This window comes from Plectrocnemia conspersa, unplaced genomic scaffold (genome assembly GCF_051122295.1).
Source record: "Plectrocnemia conspersa isolate PC_06_02 unplaced genomic scaffold, ASM5112229v1 ptg000003l, whole genome shotgun sequence".
NCBI classification, from domain to species: Eukaryota; Metazoa; Arthropoda; class Insecta; order Trichoptera; family Polycentropodidae; genus Plectrocnemia; species Plectrocnemia conspersa.
Window position 1 is genome coordinate 6,702,587 of NW_028277167.1, and position 14,524 is coordinate 6,717,110.

Consider the following 14,524-nt stretch of genomic DNA (forward strand, 5'->3'; position numbering starts at 1 on the left):
AAATTAATTTAAACTTTCCTGTTTCGGTAAATCAATACAGTATACATAAATAAGGTGGTAGAAAAGACATAAAAATAAATTAAACTTTAATATTTTATTTAAGTTAAGTGTCACTAATCAAATAATGGCGTTTGTCTAGTGTTATGACGTTTTATCATTAATGAGAAACGATAACTGATGATAAGACTCATTTCCATGCTCAGAAGTTTGAGATAATCCATTATTTTCGACGTCAGATTATCATTTAAATTAAAAAAATACTATAAAATATAAGTTTCCATGTTAATTTGATAAGATATATACAATATACATTTTTATTCTTATATATCGAACATATTCATTTTACAGAATAATTTAGAATAATAAATGTAAATATTAAAAATATATGTATATTCAATTGAAGCAACGTCGATTAATTGTTGGTATTTAGATAGTGGACTTATAGGTATTTTATCGTTCTGAATGATTTAAAGATACATCATGTTTAAATTAATAAAACTATATGACCAAATCTAACAGAACGTATGAACTAGACAAGGTGAGAATCTATGTTCATAGTATTGAATCTGAGGACTTAAATATAGAGGTAATGTTTTTTTAAGCAATTATTGTTACACTTAGAGAATCTTTCTTTGGTAGCGATCGGACTAATGAATCGATATCATATGTATTATGTGTTGATAATAATAATATGTAATGTGTATCATTGCGACATTTTAGAGATAATCTTGAACTACGTTATTTTAGAAAGGTCAAGACCTTATTACAATTGTTCTAAGATGAGCCTTATAATGATAATGACAAACATTAGACCGTGACAGTGTCTGAAGATAATCGTCGTCTTCTAAAAAAACAAAACAAGATTTGTATTTGAAGACAATCGTGGCCTTGTTCAAACTCGTCGAGAAGCACTTGAAGAAGATTATGCGGACGTGTTATTTTTTGTTTGCCTTTGAAAGATCATGCACTAAACACAACAGTGTAACTGTTGTAAATTGCAAAAATGCATTCTGTATTCGCAGCACGTATTTCCCACTACTCGGACGTGGCAAATCGAAATTTTTGCTATCTCTCACCATCAACGTCTCGCGGAAGTTACACGGGAGGGTTAGTCACTTCGATTGAGTTTTACCTAAAGATTTTTTTCCCCCGGTCGATGACTGAGGCCGAGATAATTGCAATGATTTAAAACCGGTGAGTGAGTCACAAGAGCAGAACAGCTTCGCTGGTCTTCGTTGTCTTTCATGCGAGAAAGTAAAATGTTATCGATAAAAGCATCCGGGAGGATTTGATTCATAGACTGTTATTTAACATACGGATGTTTTAAACGGAAATCCGATTTAAAACAAGAAATGAGCGAATTTGGAACGATCGCTTGTTAAAAATTCTTTACCGTTACCTTTCAAAGGCATGGCTGCAAGGCTGAGAAAAAAACTTTGAAACCCAAGGCTGTTTTCCGTTATATGAAGTTTCTATTCTACAAAAGTGTCACTTTTATCTGAATGTGAAGTAATTAATAAGTTTTTTAAAAGAATCACGTTTAAAGGCTATTCAACTCATTCACATTTTACAAAAACGTTATCTCTCAATGCTCAGATATTAAATTCTGCAACTCATCAGCTTTTATAAAACGACCGCAATTCCAATCTAAATATATTATTATACAAAGTAATTACATTGGATATAAATCTTCTATTAAAGAGGAACTTAATGATTTGTCTTGACTACAGAAATTTCCATGTTAAACTTTCCAACAGTCAACCCATAACCACTCGATGGTTTACCGGAATTCATAAGAGAAACGTTGCAATGTTATACGATATTATCATTATCATAAGTGTTTTAAAACAAAATCGATTAATCATATAAGGAGAACAAAACAATTCTATGCACATCCATTTATGTCGTGTCCATTTTCGTCAGTCATGATCAAAGTTCACCATATGCTTTTCTTGATGCCTCGCATAATAAGCATGGGAACTGATCTGGGAGAGTAGTGTGATCTGACGGTGAGATACTTTCTGAAAAATGCATTGAACCATCAAAATGACAAATCGCCATTTAATGCCTAATAGAAAAACACGACGATTAAAACAAGTCCATAATGTCTTAGTTTCACTCGTAATTTGTTCATCGGAAGCAAAGTAGGATATGAGTGGATAGAAATCGAAATTGCGTTACACTATCATAGATATGACAAGCTATGAAGATTGCTAACCAGGTCAAAATGTACTTCAGATCTAGGAAGCTCTCGAATAAGTCTGTAATTTAATGAAACTTGGCATGGTTACCTTGTTTATAATAATCCTCTAAAATTTACGGGGCTACACCTGTATCAATATCACATAATACTGTTAATATTACAATACTATTTTTCAACATTTTAAACATTTTTAACAAATGTAGTCATAATATGAAATAATCATATGTACTATATCTTTTAAACTTTTCAACGTAATTAAGAAATACGAATATAATTTGATTTTGCGTTTTTTAGTGTGCCACACACTTGAAATATATATATATTAATACACATGTACATATGTATATATAATAAGTTTATATTATAGAAAGAGAAGATATATGTATGTAACTATATATTTTTAAAGAATGTATTCTTGTGCGACGATGCAAATTCGATTAAATGATTGATACTTAATTGTTTTAAATATTAATTATGGATTTTAAGGGTTGGGTTTTTGGAGAGAAATATAATAGTTTCTTATCTGTGAGAGTTATAGGATATATTTATTTTGACTTGTTCATATAAAACAGCGAATATTAAAAAAATTATAAGTGCGTCAATACACATTTTACAAACCCACGAAAACAGCAAATAATGCCTTACTGTTTAATTGTCAAGTCAATATAGAGAAAAAGTATTAATAAATTTTACGTGGGTTGACTAGAATCATACAACAAATAATTCGTTTACACTACAAAATCATAATTCAATGTTTTCAAGGAAAATCTTCAGATATATGCATATAATTAAGGATTGAAATAACAGTAATACCGATATTGAAAAAAATCAACCTTCGATAATACCGGTATTACAAAATGGAATACCGGTAGTACCGATTTTTTTTCAAATCCGTACATTTTATTTGTTGAAAATGATTATTATAATTATTTCAAAACAATGCCCTTATTATTTCAAAACAGAATCGGAGAATAAAATAATGCTAAAGTAGGCAATTAAACAAGGTAGTGTTATTGGTGAAGGGGCACTGTAAAATATTTTTTTAGTATTTTTATTCTATAATATTTACATAATCATTTATAACTTAAATTTAATTTATGTTACTTTCAACATGAGTAGAAAAAATAGATCTATCGAAAATAAATATTATTGCGATATTCTAGCATAAAAAATGTACAATAATTAAAATAATATCTAAATCCCATAAATCATATAAATCTGTTTTTAGAATAAAATTAATTTCTATATTCTACGCACTCCTTCATCATTAGGTTATTTTAGATAATCGTAACTGACTAAAAATAATGATTAATATAGGAATATATTTTATTAGTATAATGTGGCGAGTGGTGATCGATCAAAAACGATATTTTGTCAAAAAAAGTTATCCTATATTTATTGCTCCAAAAAAAAATTACCACCCGTATTTTCAAAAACCTTTTTTTCGACAATGTAATAAATTTATAAAAGTAAAAAAATAAATGGTACAAATAGGATTTCATCAAAAGTATTAATAGAAGTGCCTGAATGTAAGAAAGGTTGTTTAAAAGCTTCCTATTATTTAAAACACGAAATATGCATAATATGAATAAATAATTGGTCATAAACGTCATAAACTTTAGTGTAAATTTGACCTGCTAGTTAATTACACCCCCCCCCCCCTCAAAACACGAATACGACAATAGTTTTTATTGAATATCTTCAAAGAAAATGTTCCAATTTTTTCGCAAAACTCGCAAGCGTGTACGAACATCAAACAATATATCACAGTATAAACGTGGCAATAAATCATTCAGTTCAACTTTAAATTAATGAGCATCTATCAGATATGCTGACTAAACATTTAAAAATACTAAAAACATTATGACAATTAGGTATAGTTGTAATGTAATAAAAAACAATTCATAATCAAACAAAACATCTCTCTACAAATCACATTTTTTACATGCTGGAATAAACATTAAGAGGGATAATGATATAATTAAAATATTTTATAAATCGAAACAATAATTGCCGGGGTATGTTTTGATTTTGCTAATGGGAATGTAGTTGATACCGGTAATACCGGTATCAACTATTTTGTATCTCGGTAATACCGGTATTATTGCAATCCTTTCATATATAATTTAAGGATAGTCCTCCACAAAAAAATTTGTTCTCTTTTGTCCCACTTCATGAACAAATATTTCCAAAAATTTACTTTCTGAACTCCCCATAGTAATTTTTCCTTCTCAAAAACATTTGGAGATGGCTTTTGAACAAAAATTTTCAAAAATTTTTTTTGAACTTCGAATAAAAATTTCTGTTATGACCTTTTTATCTGTTTTTAATTATATTTTGTCCTTACTAGTCCTCCTCGATTCTTAGTAACTATGTTAGCGCTCCGCGTAATGAAGCCGAGCATCCTCGACGCATTATAATAATATTACTATATTAGGCACTCAAGTGTAAAAGCAGAGTGGGGTTTTACGTCAACAATAGCAGCTAGAGAAATCCTTTTGCCGATCTGTTGATTCATTAAACTTTCTAAGATCCTTCCACCACAATACCGCATGACTTTTATGCGTAGCCTATCCACGCTTCATCGCATATGGTTTCACATACACGTTAACAAACCAGTCGCTGGCAAGCCGGGCTATCAATTTTACAAAATTATTACCGAAGCCATATTGGTACTGACCACTTGAATAACAGTATTTTTAGAAACATTTTACGATTCGTGACCAATATAATCCGTCGATAAGCGTTACGGTCGGAAGTAGTCGGACTGACATAAATTTTTATGTTTGTGACCAGAACAAGAATGCACTCGTTGAAATAACTATAATTCTGTGCTTACAGTTAATAATAAAACGCTCAAACGGTTTTAGTTTAAATTATACTACATTGAAAATATGACTATATGGAAACTTTAAATGGCAATAATAATTGGTCTGCGGTTGTATATTTGATAATATGAACACGTATGCACATATGCATTATGTGGAATGAATCACAGATATAATAAATAATCAGCAAAAAACATTGTTCATGTTAAGAATTTTTATATAGATAAATAACATTGTATTACTTATACAGCAAAATTTTAGTGATTATATATATAAAAAAACATAACGAGACGTATATTATAATATTTTATATAATAAAAAAACACAACGAGAGATTTGTATCGTGTGTAAAAGTATATCGTTGAGAATAATTAGGTCTCAGATAAACTTACGGCGCGCGGGCCAGATTCGGCTCACCTTCCCTGAACTATATCAGGTGTATCCAGACTTTTACTAACCGACTATTGATTACATTTACATTGTTTTAAGCAAATAATTGTAAATTATTTTCGACAACATGTTAATTGCACCGGGGTTCTAAAATCAGCACTTTTATTAACGGTCAAAACTGCAAATAATTTTGAATACATATAGTTAATAATTATACATTCATTAAAAAGGAATTGTACTGAAATTTAAGCTTTGGTTCTTTGTATATATTATACTAGATGACCAGAGAACTGAATATATGGCAGTTAAACACATGACAACTGAACACACGACAGTTGCGTCAAGTGACAAATCTACACACAGATAATTGCATACAGTGGCAAATGTACACATAGCTATTGAACACATTTAAAAAATAGGATAATACATATAGAGTTGAAGTAGTATTTGCTATTTTTAAAAATAAATATAAATTACCTGACTTATAATTCTTTTTTTAATTATTGCAGATATTACTTTAAATCTATATGTATTATCTTATTAAATTAATAATCTGTTTAGATTGTTCTCATTACTTACATAAATTATCGATTTATAGATAATTTGTTATTGCTAAATTTTAGGACGTTATGGCTGCATATTTGTAGCTAATCTATGTTCATCAATTGATCAAGATATAATAAAAAACATCATGCTAATTAAATGAATGCTTTATAATTTATTTTATTCATACCATTTCAAACTATTTTGCTGTTTCTGTTCAATAGTCTATGTGTTCATTTGTCACTGTGTGCAATTATTGTCTGTGTTCAACTGTCGTATGTTCAGTTGTCATGTGTTCAACTGACATGTAACCATTATACTGACTTTTTATACTTATCTTAATGTCATGTAATTATAGTGTATTAATATAGCATTAAACATATAAGTGCTTTTAGACCAGTATTTATTAATATCTAAAATAATATTGTTTTAATGCTAATTGACTCATTTCCTCTCTTTTTAAAATAATTGAATTAATTTGAACTCACGATAGTTAAACATACATATGACTGCAACTCTGCGGTTATTGTTATTTATTATATTTATATATTCTAAAACCTCTCTGTATATACATATTATATGTACATATATATTTATGTATGTGGGGTATTAGTATACACAAATAAAATGAGCAAGGGCTGAAGAATTTATTTTCCTACTTTTTACTTTTCTCACTTTCAGAAGACATATCATAACATAATCCATTATAAAACGACGACGTCGATACGCGGTACGCACGGGCGGTTATCTATAGCCAGGTAACATAGACGAAAAGAGGTAGCGGGATATGAGTGGATAGAAACAAACGACTTACTTCTATTTTATTTTGTAGAGTTGCTTTTAAAATTAATATATTTTTAATAAATTTAATTGCATGTAATAGATATAGCAAGGAAAGTGTCTCGTGGAAAGGTGCTTAAAATTATTTTACTATAACATCTACAGAAATAATGCCTACATTTAAAACAGCTGTGAAGATTTTAATATTGCATACGATCAAGCGTTAAAAATGCTGCTAACATTTTTAAAATATTTTCAACGAAATCCTAATGAGGAATTAATATTAATTTTGTCATGTTACTATTTTGTAATTTCATGCAGTTTATTTATCATTGTATATAACTGTATTTTCCATTAAAATTATTTTTATGATTAGTGTTTTATAGATAGTGCAGACTACTACCGTTCAATTGTAAACAACCAGCTAAATATTAAGTTAAAATTAATGAATAAAGATGGAATACCAATTTTCATACCTTACACGGCGAAATTGAGCATAAAAATGTTTGAGACAATTTATAATTTGTTAATCACTGTAATTCATTTTCAATTACATCTATTTATACAAAATATTCTTACAGTGCGAATAATTAAGCATTAAGGTTTTATTTAAAAAAAATTGTGAGTAAAATATCCAAATATTTTGCACTGCGCATTTCCAAATTAAACTAATAAAAAGTTCTAATTTTTTTAGATAATAAAATAATTTACTAGTACAAAAGTCTCAGCTATATATTTTTGGAAAATAGCATTGAAAATGTTTACACTTTATGTACATGACAGTGAAGTATCTAAAATTGTATCTGTTTTATATCTTTTGTAAGTATTGTGTAAGAGGGTGGGGGGAGGGGCACAATTTTAGGTTCTGGCACTGGTTTATGGGTTTACATAATTTTATTTTGGGGTAGACACTCGTTAGTTTATTTAAATTTACTTTATTAAAAAAAATGCTTATTATTTTGCATTACTGTATTTATTAAACAACAATTTAAAAAAATGCATTCTGAATAAAATGCTAAGCAAGAATATGATTATTTATTAATTGATCCTCTTAAAATAGTGTGTGGGGGAGTATGATATTCAATAAAATAGATAAATATAAAACAAAGCAAAAAAAATAAAATAATTAATATAGAAATGGCAGAACTTTATATTTAAAATCAGAAATTCGTTTCTAAATTTATGAAACCGTGCATCGAAGTAATTTATATTTTTTGCATTACTGTTCAAAGACGAAATTCAACCATTTACTATATCCACTACCATTGAGAAAAACAGTAATTCTTTTAAGAATATTACTGAAGAAAATTGCTCTAATATTTTTATGTAAAAACATATTTATTTTTATTATCAAAACATTATAAGTGAAATAACTTTCACCGTTCAGGGCGTAAAAAAAACAATTGTCGCACACGTAAACGGTAATGCCCATTTTTTGTCGCGTTACGACTGCGAAATTTGTTATGGCCGTTATTAAAATATTGACATATCGGCGAAACTCACCTTATGAATGAGCCTTCTTCTATCATATCATCGATATTCGCAGAAAACATTGAGAAGCACTGATCAATAACACATTTGTTAGCGGTGAATTTGGATATTTGCGAAACGATCCGATTGTCGCCAGTCGTATAAAATTATTAAACAGGCGAAAGTGTCCGAGAAAGTTGTTCGATGCACTCAAAAGCTTCGAAGGGTTGCGGTTGGCGTGTTTTTAAATGCGTTTTCCTCGTTTGATAAAGTAAAACGCCGACAATAAACTCGCACGCACACAATCAACGAACGTCCCCGCCACACTGAAGTATTCTCAGTCGTTCCACTTTGACTAGTGGCCGTCGGCTGTTGTCGGGTATTGTCGGTAGTTTTCGGCGCGCTGATTTTGACATTTCAAACATAATGCAATCGGATTTATCGCTTTATTATAGCGCGTAAAAATAATTAATGATTTAATTTTCGAATCGGTGGTGGTTATCTTATTGCGACTCATTTGTTTTATATATGTATATATGATTTAAACTTTTACCGTTTTTATTTTTCTAGGGTTGCAATATATAAAAAAAAAAAAAATGTGAATATTAATATTTTTTCGACAGTTTCAGGTTAATAATTTGCGAGGTCATAAGAATATGCGAATGTCAGCAGTAACAGTAACAAAATATAATCAAGTTCCTTATCAAGAACCGCAGTATTTTCTTCAAGATAATTAATATTTTTAAGAAAGAGTTCTTGGAAATAGCGTTAAACAATACTCACAATAGAAATATTTAACTTTATCACTCCACTTCATAGGTGAATCATTTAAGTAGAGTTGTAGTGAAGCTGGTGCTAGTCTCTTTTTTGAAAAAATAAGGTTTTGGCCTCAATCATTTTTATCTTCCATTGGCGAAAATGTGTCGCCAATTTTAGTAGTGCCTCTTAGAGTCGATTTATAATAAAGTTAAGACTCAAGGGTCACCTGTAGCACGCTGTTTCATGAGCGTACAAAGAGATCTGACAGTCGGTATGAATTTGCATATCGCTAATATACACATTAAAAAAAATGTGGTCCAAGTATTTTCCTTTGAGGGATTCCCATTGGTATGTCTCTCGGGGTCGAGATTCCTTGACATTTACGGTGTATTGCCAATTTCTCAGATACGCATCTATGGTACAAATCAGATAGAAAGGTACATCAACTCTTAGTAATTTAAATATGAGGCAGTCATGTCATACTATGTCGAACGCCTTTTCGATATTTAAAAAGAACGTCCTCGTGTCCCTTTTAATGTTGATTTTTTAAAACATATGCCAAAACTCTTGTCAATTAGTGATTAATGGAGTGTTTTTGCTTAAAGCCAAATTTAAATTCTGGAATAACATGTTTTATGTGCGGTTGTAGCTTTTTCAGAATCACTCGTTCGAAGACTTTACTAAGGTAAGAAAAGAGACTAATTGGGCGATAACTAATAGGGAGGTAAGAATCTTTTCCCGGTTTCTGTATTGAAATTATGTTAGCTGTTTTCCATATATCTGGGAAGTAGGATATTGTGGGACAACAATTGAATCTGTTTTAAACCCCTTCCAATCCGTTTGAGTGTGATCAGATGAGTCCTATCAACTCTAATAACCGAACCTTCTGGTGAAAATTTCATCGGAAGGTTGTCGGAGAAGAGTTGTTGAAAGGTCTCCAATGGCGATACACTCGGAACGTCTTTGCAAGGCATCTAGTGTTGACGATGTATGTTTTCCATAGTAGGTATGTCTATCCTGAAATTCTATGTTAAAACCATTGACATTCATTAGAGCCATCACAGTTTTGTCGTTTTTGTTTTATTTTTGACAGTAGGAGCCGTAACAATAAGTGTATCGAGATTAGATCTAAAGTTTCCTCCTTGTTTAGGGCAGTAGATCGAGATTATTACATGCGATTTAGAGTTAATATCGATCTTGATCACGACCGCTTCCACAGTCCTTGTTTTAGGCAATCCAAACTGGCAGTGCCTTAGGTTGTCTCTGATGAGTATTGTTACTCTCTTTCCTCTACTATGTGCTCTACGCGATAACAATAAAAATTAGTTCGTTGTTGGGACTGGATTATCTCCAGCCCCGACTCGTATTATTTTGGCCAGGTTTCTTGATATTTGCCACTGACCTTGGTCTGTGGCAAAGATCTCGGAGCTCGGTTGTCGTCGTGCTTATTGCTGTATTGTGTAGGGACACAGGACCAAACCTTTCGCAGTCGCAAACGGTCGAGTTATGCCGACCAGAGCCAGGTATGAGTTTGCGCACAGGATACAGTAGAACCACCCTCCTCGAGTGACAAGAGGCGAGTAGTTCGAGTTTTATTAGTGCCATCTACATACTGGTTGATGTTGCTGGTATATCGTTCCCGATGACGTCACTCGCGAGGTTCCTAGTTTTGTAAAATAGTAGGTGTTGATGTTACCCCGATTGACCATAAATTAATGTATAGCACATTTTTTTTTAAATATTACTATTTTTCATCAATATTATTACCAAATCAAAATACTCATTGTATAATTGATTAAGATTTTATTATATAAAACAATTATGCTGGTTTATGGACATAATAATTGATTTATAACTAAAATTATGTATAACTGTTTTCATTATTTAAAAAATAAAAAAAACACGCCATCTATCAACAATAAAATATGAAACTATTTCTAGTTACATGTAGCTTATTTTTAATTTTAATATTTTTTATTCTACTAACGACATCTGTTGGTGAAATAAGATATTAAATATTACCATAGCAACTTGATGAAAACACTGAAATCACGTTTAATCCATTACTGTCGATTAATAGAAATGAACGCATTGAAGTATGTTTTTAAAAAATATAATATAGAAATTGCTTAATATTGCGATTATTTATTTGTTTTTCAGTGATCTCAATCCTGTGTCAAGATGGCTGGACGTTTTAGGATCTATAAACTATAACATAAACACAATTCCATCCAGTGTGGTATTTGCAGACGTGAGTTGCGATTCAGATTTCAAACTTGTAGTCGGGGATATGGGAACAGTCGATTCGTGTCCTAAATTAAAGGTGAAGATAATTATTTATATCATAAATAATACATATTCTTTTAATTTAATTTTGTTTAGATATTTAAAGGAACGTCCCTGATAAATGAAATTATATTACCTGAAATACCCACGAGCGTCGTAAGCTTCTTCTCAAATGAGAGCCTACCAAGAACGCCTCCTGCAATCGCTGTGTCTATGTGCTCTAGCGTTTATATATACAAAAATATGAAACTATTTTATAAGTTTCATTTACCGACAATGGAAGTAACACCTTTAGAAGTCGATATATGGAGAGAGGTATATATATGTTTATATTTAATACAAGTATTATAATCGTGAATTTTCATTTACGTTTCTAGTTAAGTGATGTTGCAATGAGAAATGATGACGATTACGATAGCATCATACAAAAACTCAACGATATATCTTTTGTTGCTTTATCGGCACAATCTCAACAACTGTTATCGATGCCTTTGGATAAAATTGACGAATTTATTAAGCAGCACGTAGACTATCCGATACAAAAGTTGTCTATTGTGACTTGTATGACTACTTTGAACATGAACTCTATTGAAAAAGACGGAGTAGCCTGTCTAGTATTAGGAACGGAAAATGGTGAAATTATAATTCTAGATCCACAGACGTTTACTATTCTTCATCAGGCTAGAATCAATAGTAGTAAATCGACTCCGACACATTTAGCAGCTTCTGGATTATACGACGTAGATTATAGAATCATTATAGCAACAAGGTTTATACATAATTTTAATAAATTTATGTATAAATATGTATAAATTGATTATATTTTTAGAGAAGGAACAATATGCACGTTAAAAAGAGAATGGTTGGAAGGAAAATGTTTGTTTAGACTATCATCGTTGGTTGTTGAACTTTTATTAATGCCCGGTGATAGCAGCATCATCATAGCTACAATGGATAAAACTTTGCAGTGCTATAGTAAAAAGGTATTAATTTTGCATTAGTTATGATTAGAATGTAGTATATTCATTAAATATATCTTAGGGTAGGAAAGCTTGGTCTGTGGGAGTACCGCGTATAGTTTTTACTATAGCGCTCGTTGAACTCGGACATTTGAGTATTAATTTGATAGCCGTAGCTATGAACGGAGGTTTGATCCATTTTTATAATGGGAAACATCTGATTGACACGATTTCTACACAAGGTCAGAACGTACATAATACCTCATTTATTTTATAGCAAAAATTTAAATCATACCTAAATGGGCCTTTTTATTATATTATAGAAACCATATGTGTTATGAAGTTTGGACAATTGGGACAAGAAGAAAATGTATTAGCTCTTATATCTATCGGTAATTTATTTTAACTTATAATATAAATGCATAGGTAATAGTCGATGAGGGTAAAAACTTATTAGGTTCGTAAATGATTTATTAGAAATTATTTTTACTATGTACATATATTCCAATGTAGTTTATACAAGTTTCAATTTTTATTAGTATTATATAAGAAAAAATATGTGCATGCTGCTTGAATTATACTGTTTTTCTCTATAGATGGTGCTTTGATAATAAAGATTTTAAAAAGGACAGCTGAATTTAATACAACAACATTAGGAAATTCGCAAAAGAGTCATCCTTCTTACATTGCTGCTCAACAAGTACGACCATTGTTAGTTCCAAAGAAATCTAAACTGTTCTTAGAGCAAGCCTCAAGAGAAAGAGATCAATCTCTCGGTATTTTCATTACACAATAATACATAATCACTATATTATAATAAGAATTTTATATTTTACAGAAATGCATGAAATGTTTCAACGTGAATTATGCCAGTTGAGATTGTATGTGGCCAAGACAACTTTGGAGTCCATAAAGAATGCAAATAATTCTTTGAACATCGGTTCACCACAACCTTTAAAACTAACTGCTCGTGTATGTTTTATAAATATAAGTTAATCGTTTTTTGATATGTACTGATAAAAAACTTTCAAGGTGGAAGGACTCGGTCCAGTTTTCAAAATATACCTTTCAATCGAAAATTTATCTCCGGATAAGCCAGTGACGAATTTAAGTCTACTTTTCATTACTGATAATCATTATTATAAAGTATTTAAGCCTTATATCTCAGTAAGTTGGCGAATTTTGTGATAACGTAATTTAAATTAAACACTGATTAGATACGTCTTTCACACAGGTGCCGATGATTGTGCCAGGATTACCGTATATGTTTGTGAGCAGAGTGATGGAGATTTTCTTTCTACCTGACGGTTCTCAGGACAATGAATATAAAGATGTTAATACAGAGCCTGAGGTTCCTGTCGAAAAGCCACCGTTGAAGGTTGTTCTCGTTAAAGATGGAAACGTGCAACCACTTTTGGCCGCCTCCATTCAAATCCCACCCACAGATCCTTTGATGATGCCGTTTTACTAAATATGCTTCTTGTCTTTATTGCATATTATAATTTTTAATATTATCTACATATACATATGTATAATATTGAATAAATATTATTTTTATCTCTGCACATTTTGATAAATATATATTTTTTGCATAGTTACACTTTGTGACTCTGCCAAAAGCACCCACCTCCTCTTAGCTACAACACCCCTTAATATATTATTTATAGTCTGATATTTCATTCCAATGATGATGCTTTTTCGTATTCATCGAGTACTTCTATATTTTATATAATTTGTTAAGATGCACCATTACACTTTTGCCAAAAGTAATCCTTTCATAATATAAGTGTATAATTTTACTTAGTTATACTTTAGAACATCGAGAAAAATATAATCGCTCACTTCCCCTCTGATAATTTTTAGGTCAACTGAATACTATGTCACCTAAGGAAACATAGTACATAGTATTATTTTTGCAAATAGATATTTTCTTCATGTGTAATGCATTTTTTTAAATATTGTCATTATGAGGCTTTATAAATGTTCTTATAATATTTTCTTTGGCGAAATAAATTAATTTGGTAACGACTTGTATATCACAGTATAGAAAAGTAATAAATTATAGCAAATCCTCAACTTGGTTCATTAGTCAATAAAGTTTTATTTTTTTACCAATTGTTAATTTATAGAATATTTTAACATGCATGTATATGTTCAGATAATCTAGATGCAAATGGATTTTAATCTCATTCTGTATTGTTAAAATGTTATGTATTTTTAAATACTATATATTTTTAATAAATGAAAATACTTAGTTAATTTTGATCTTATTAATCATTTGACCGGTATCGACCACCGTACATGTA

At 30.4% G+C, this 14,524-nt stretch overlaps 2 protein-coding genes across 3 annotated transcripts in view; one reads left to right on the forward strand and one right to left on the reverse strand.

The window, feature by feature from the left end:
* The window catches only part of Exn (Ephexin), a 73,142-nt gene extending 64,600 nt beyond the window's left edge, over positions 1–8,542 (reverse strand). For both annotated transcript variants that reach the window (XM_088182936.1, XM_088182938.1), the window contains exon 1: positions 8,248–8,542. The gene's annotated coding sequence lies outside the window, so the exon portion shown is untranslated. The remainder of the gene's footprint in view (positions 1–8,247) is intronic.
* A 2,597-nt stretch (positions 8,543–11,139) lies between these two features.
* On the forward strand, positions 11,140–14,055 carry BBS1 (Bardet-Biedl syndrome 1). Its single transcript, XM_088182681.1, has 10 exons — positions 11,140–11,296; positions 11,356–11,574; positions 11,637–12,028; positions 12,089–12,242; positions 12,301–12,460; positions 12,542–12,610; positions 12,815–12,994; positions 13,057–13,190; positions 13,251–13,385; positions 13,453–14,055. Exons 1-10 carry the CDS (start codon positions 11,264–11,266, stop codon positions 13,687–13,689), a joined length of 1,713 nt encoding a protein of 570 aa, XP_088038807.1. The 5' UTR covers positions 11,140–11,263; the 3' UTR covers positions 13,690–14,055.
* The last annotated feature ends 469 nt before the right edge of the window (positions 14,056–14,524 follow it).

Coding starts and splice junctions, on each gene's coding strand:
- BBS1 (XM_088182681.1), top strand. CDS start 11,264: ATGGGAACAGTCGATTCGTGTCCTAAATTAAAG. Junction 12,243..12,300: donor TGCAGTGCTATAGTAAAAAG/GTATTAATTTTG, acceptor AATATATCTTAG/GGTAGGAAAGCTTGGTCTGT. Junction 13,386..13,452: donor TATTTAAGCCTTATATCTCA/GTAAGTTGGCGA, acceptor TCTTTCACACAG/GTGCCGATGATTGTGCCAGG.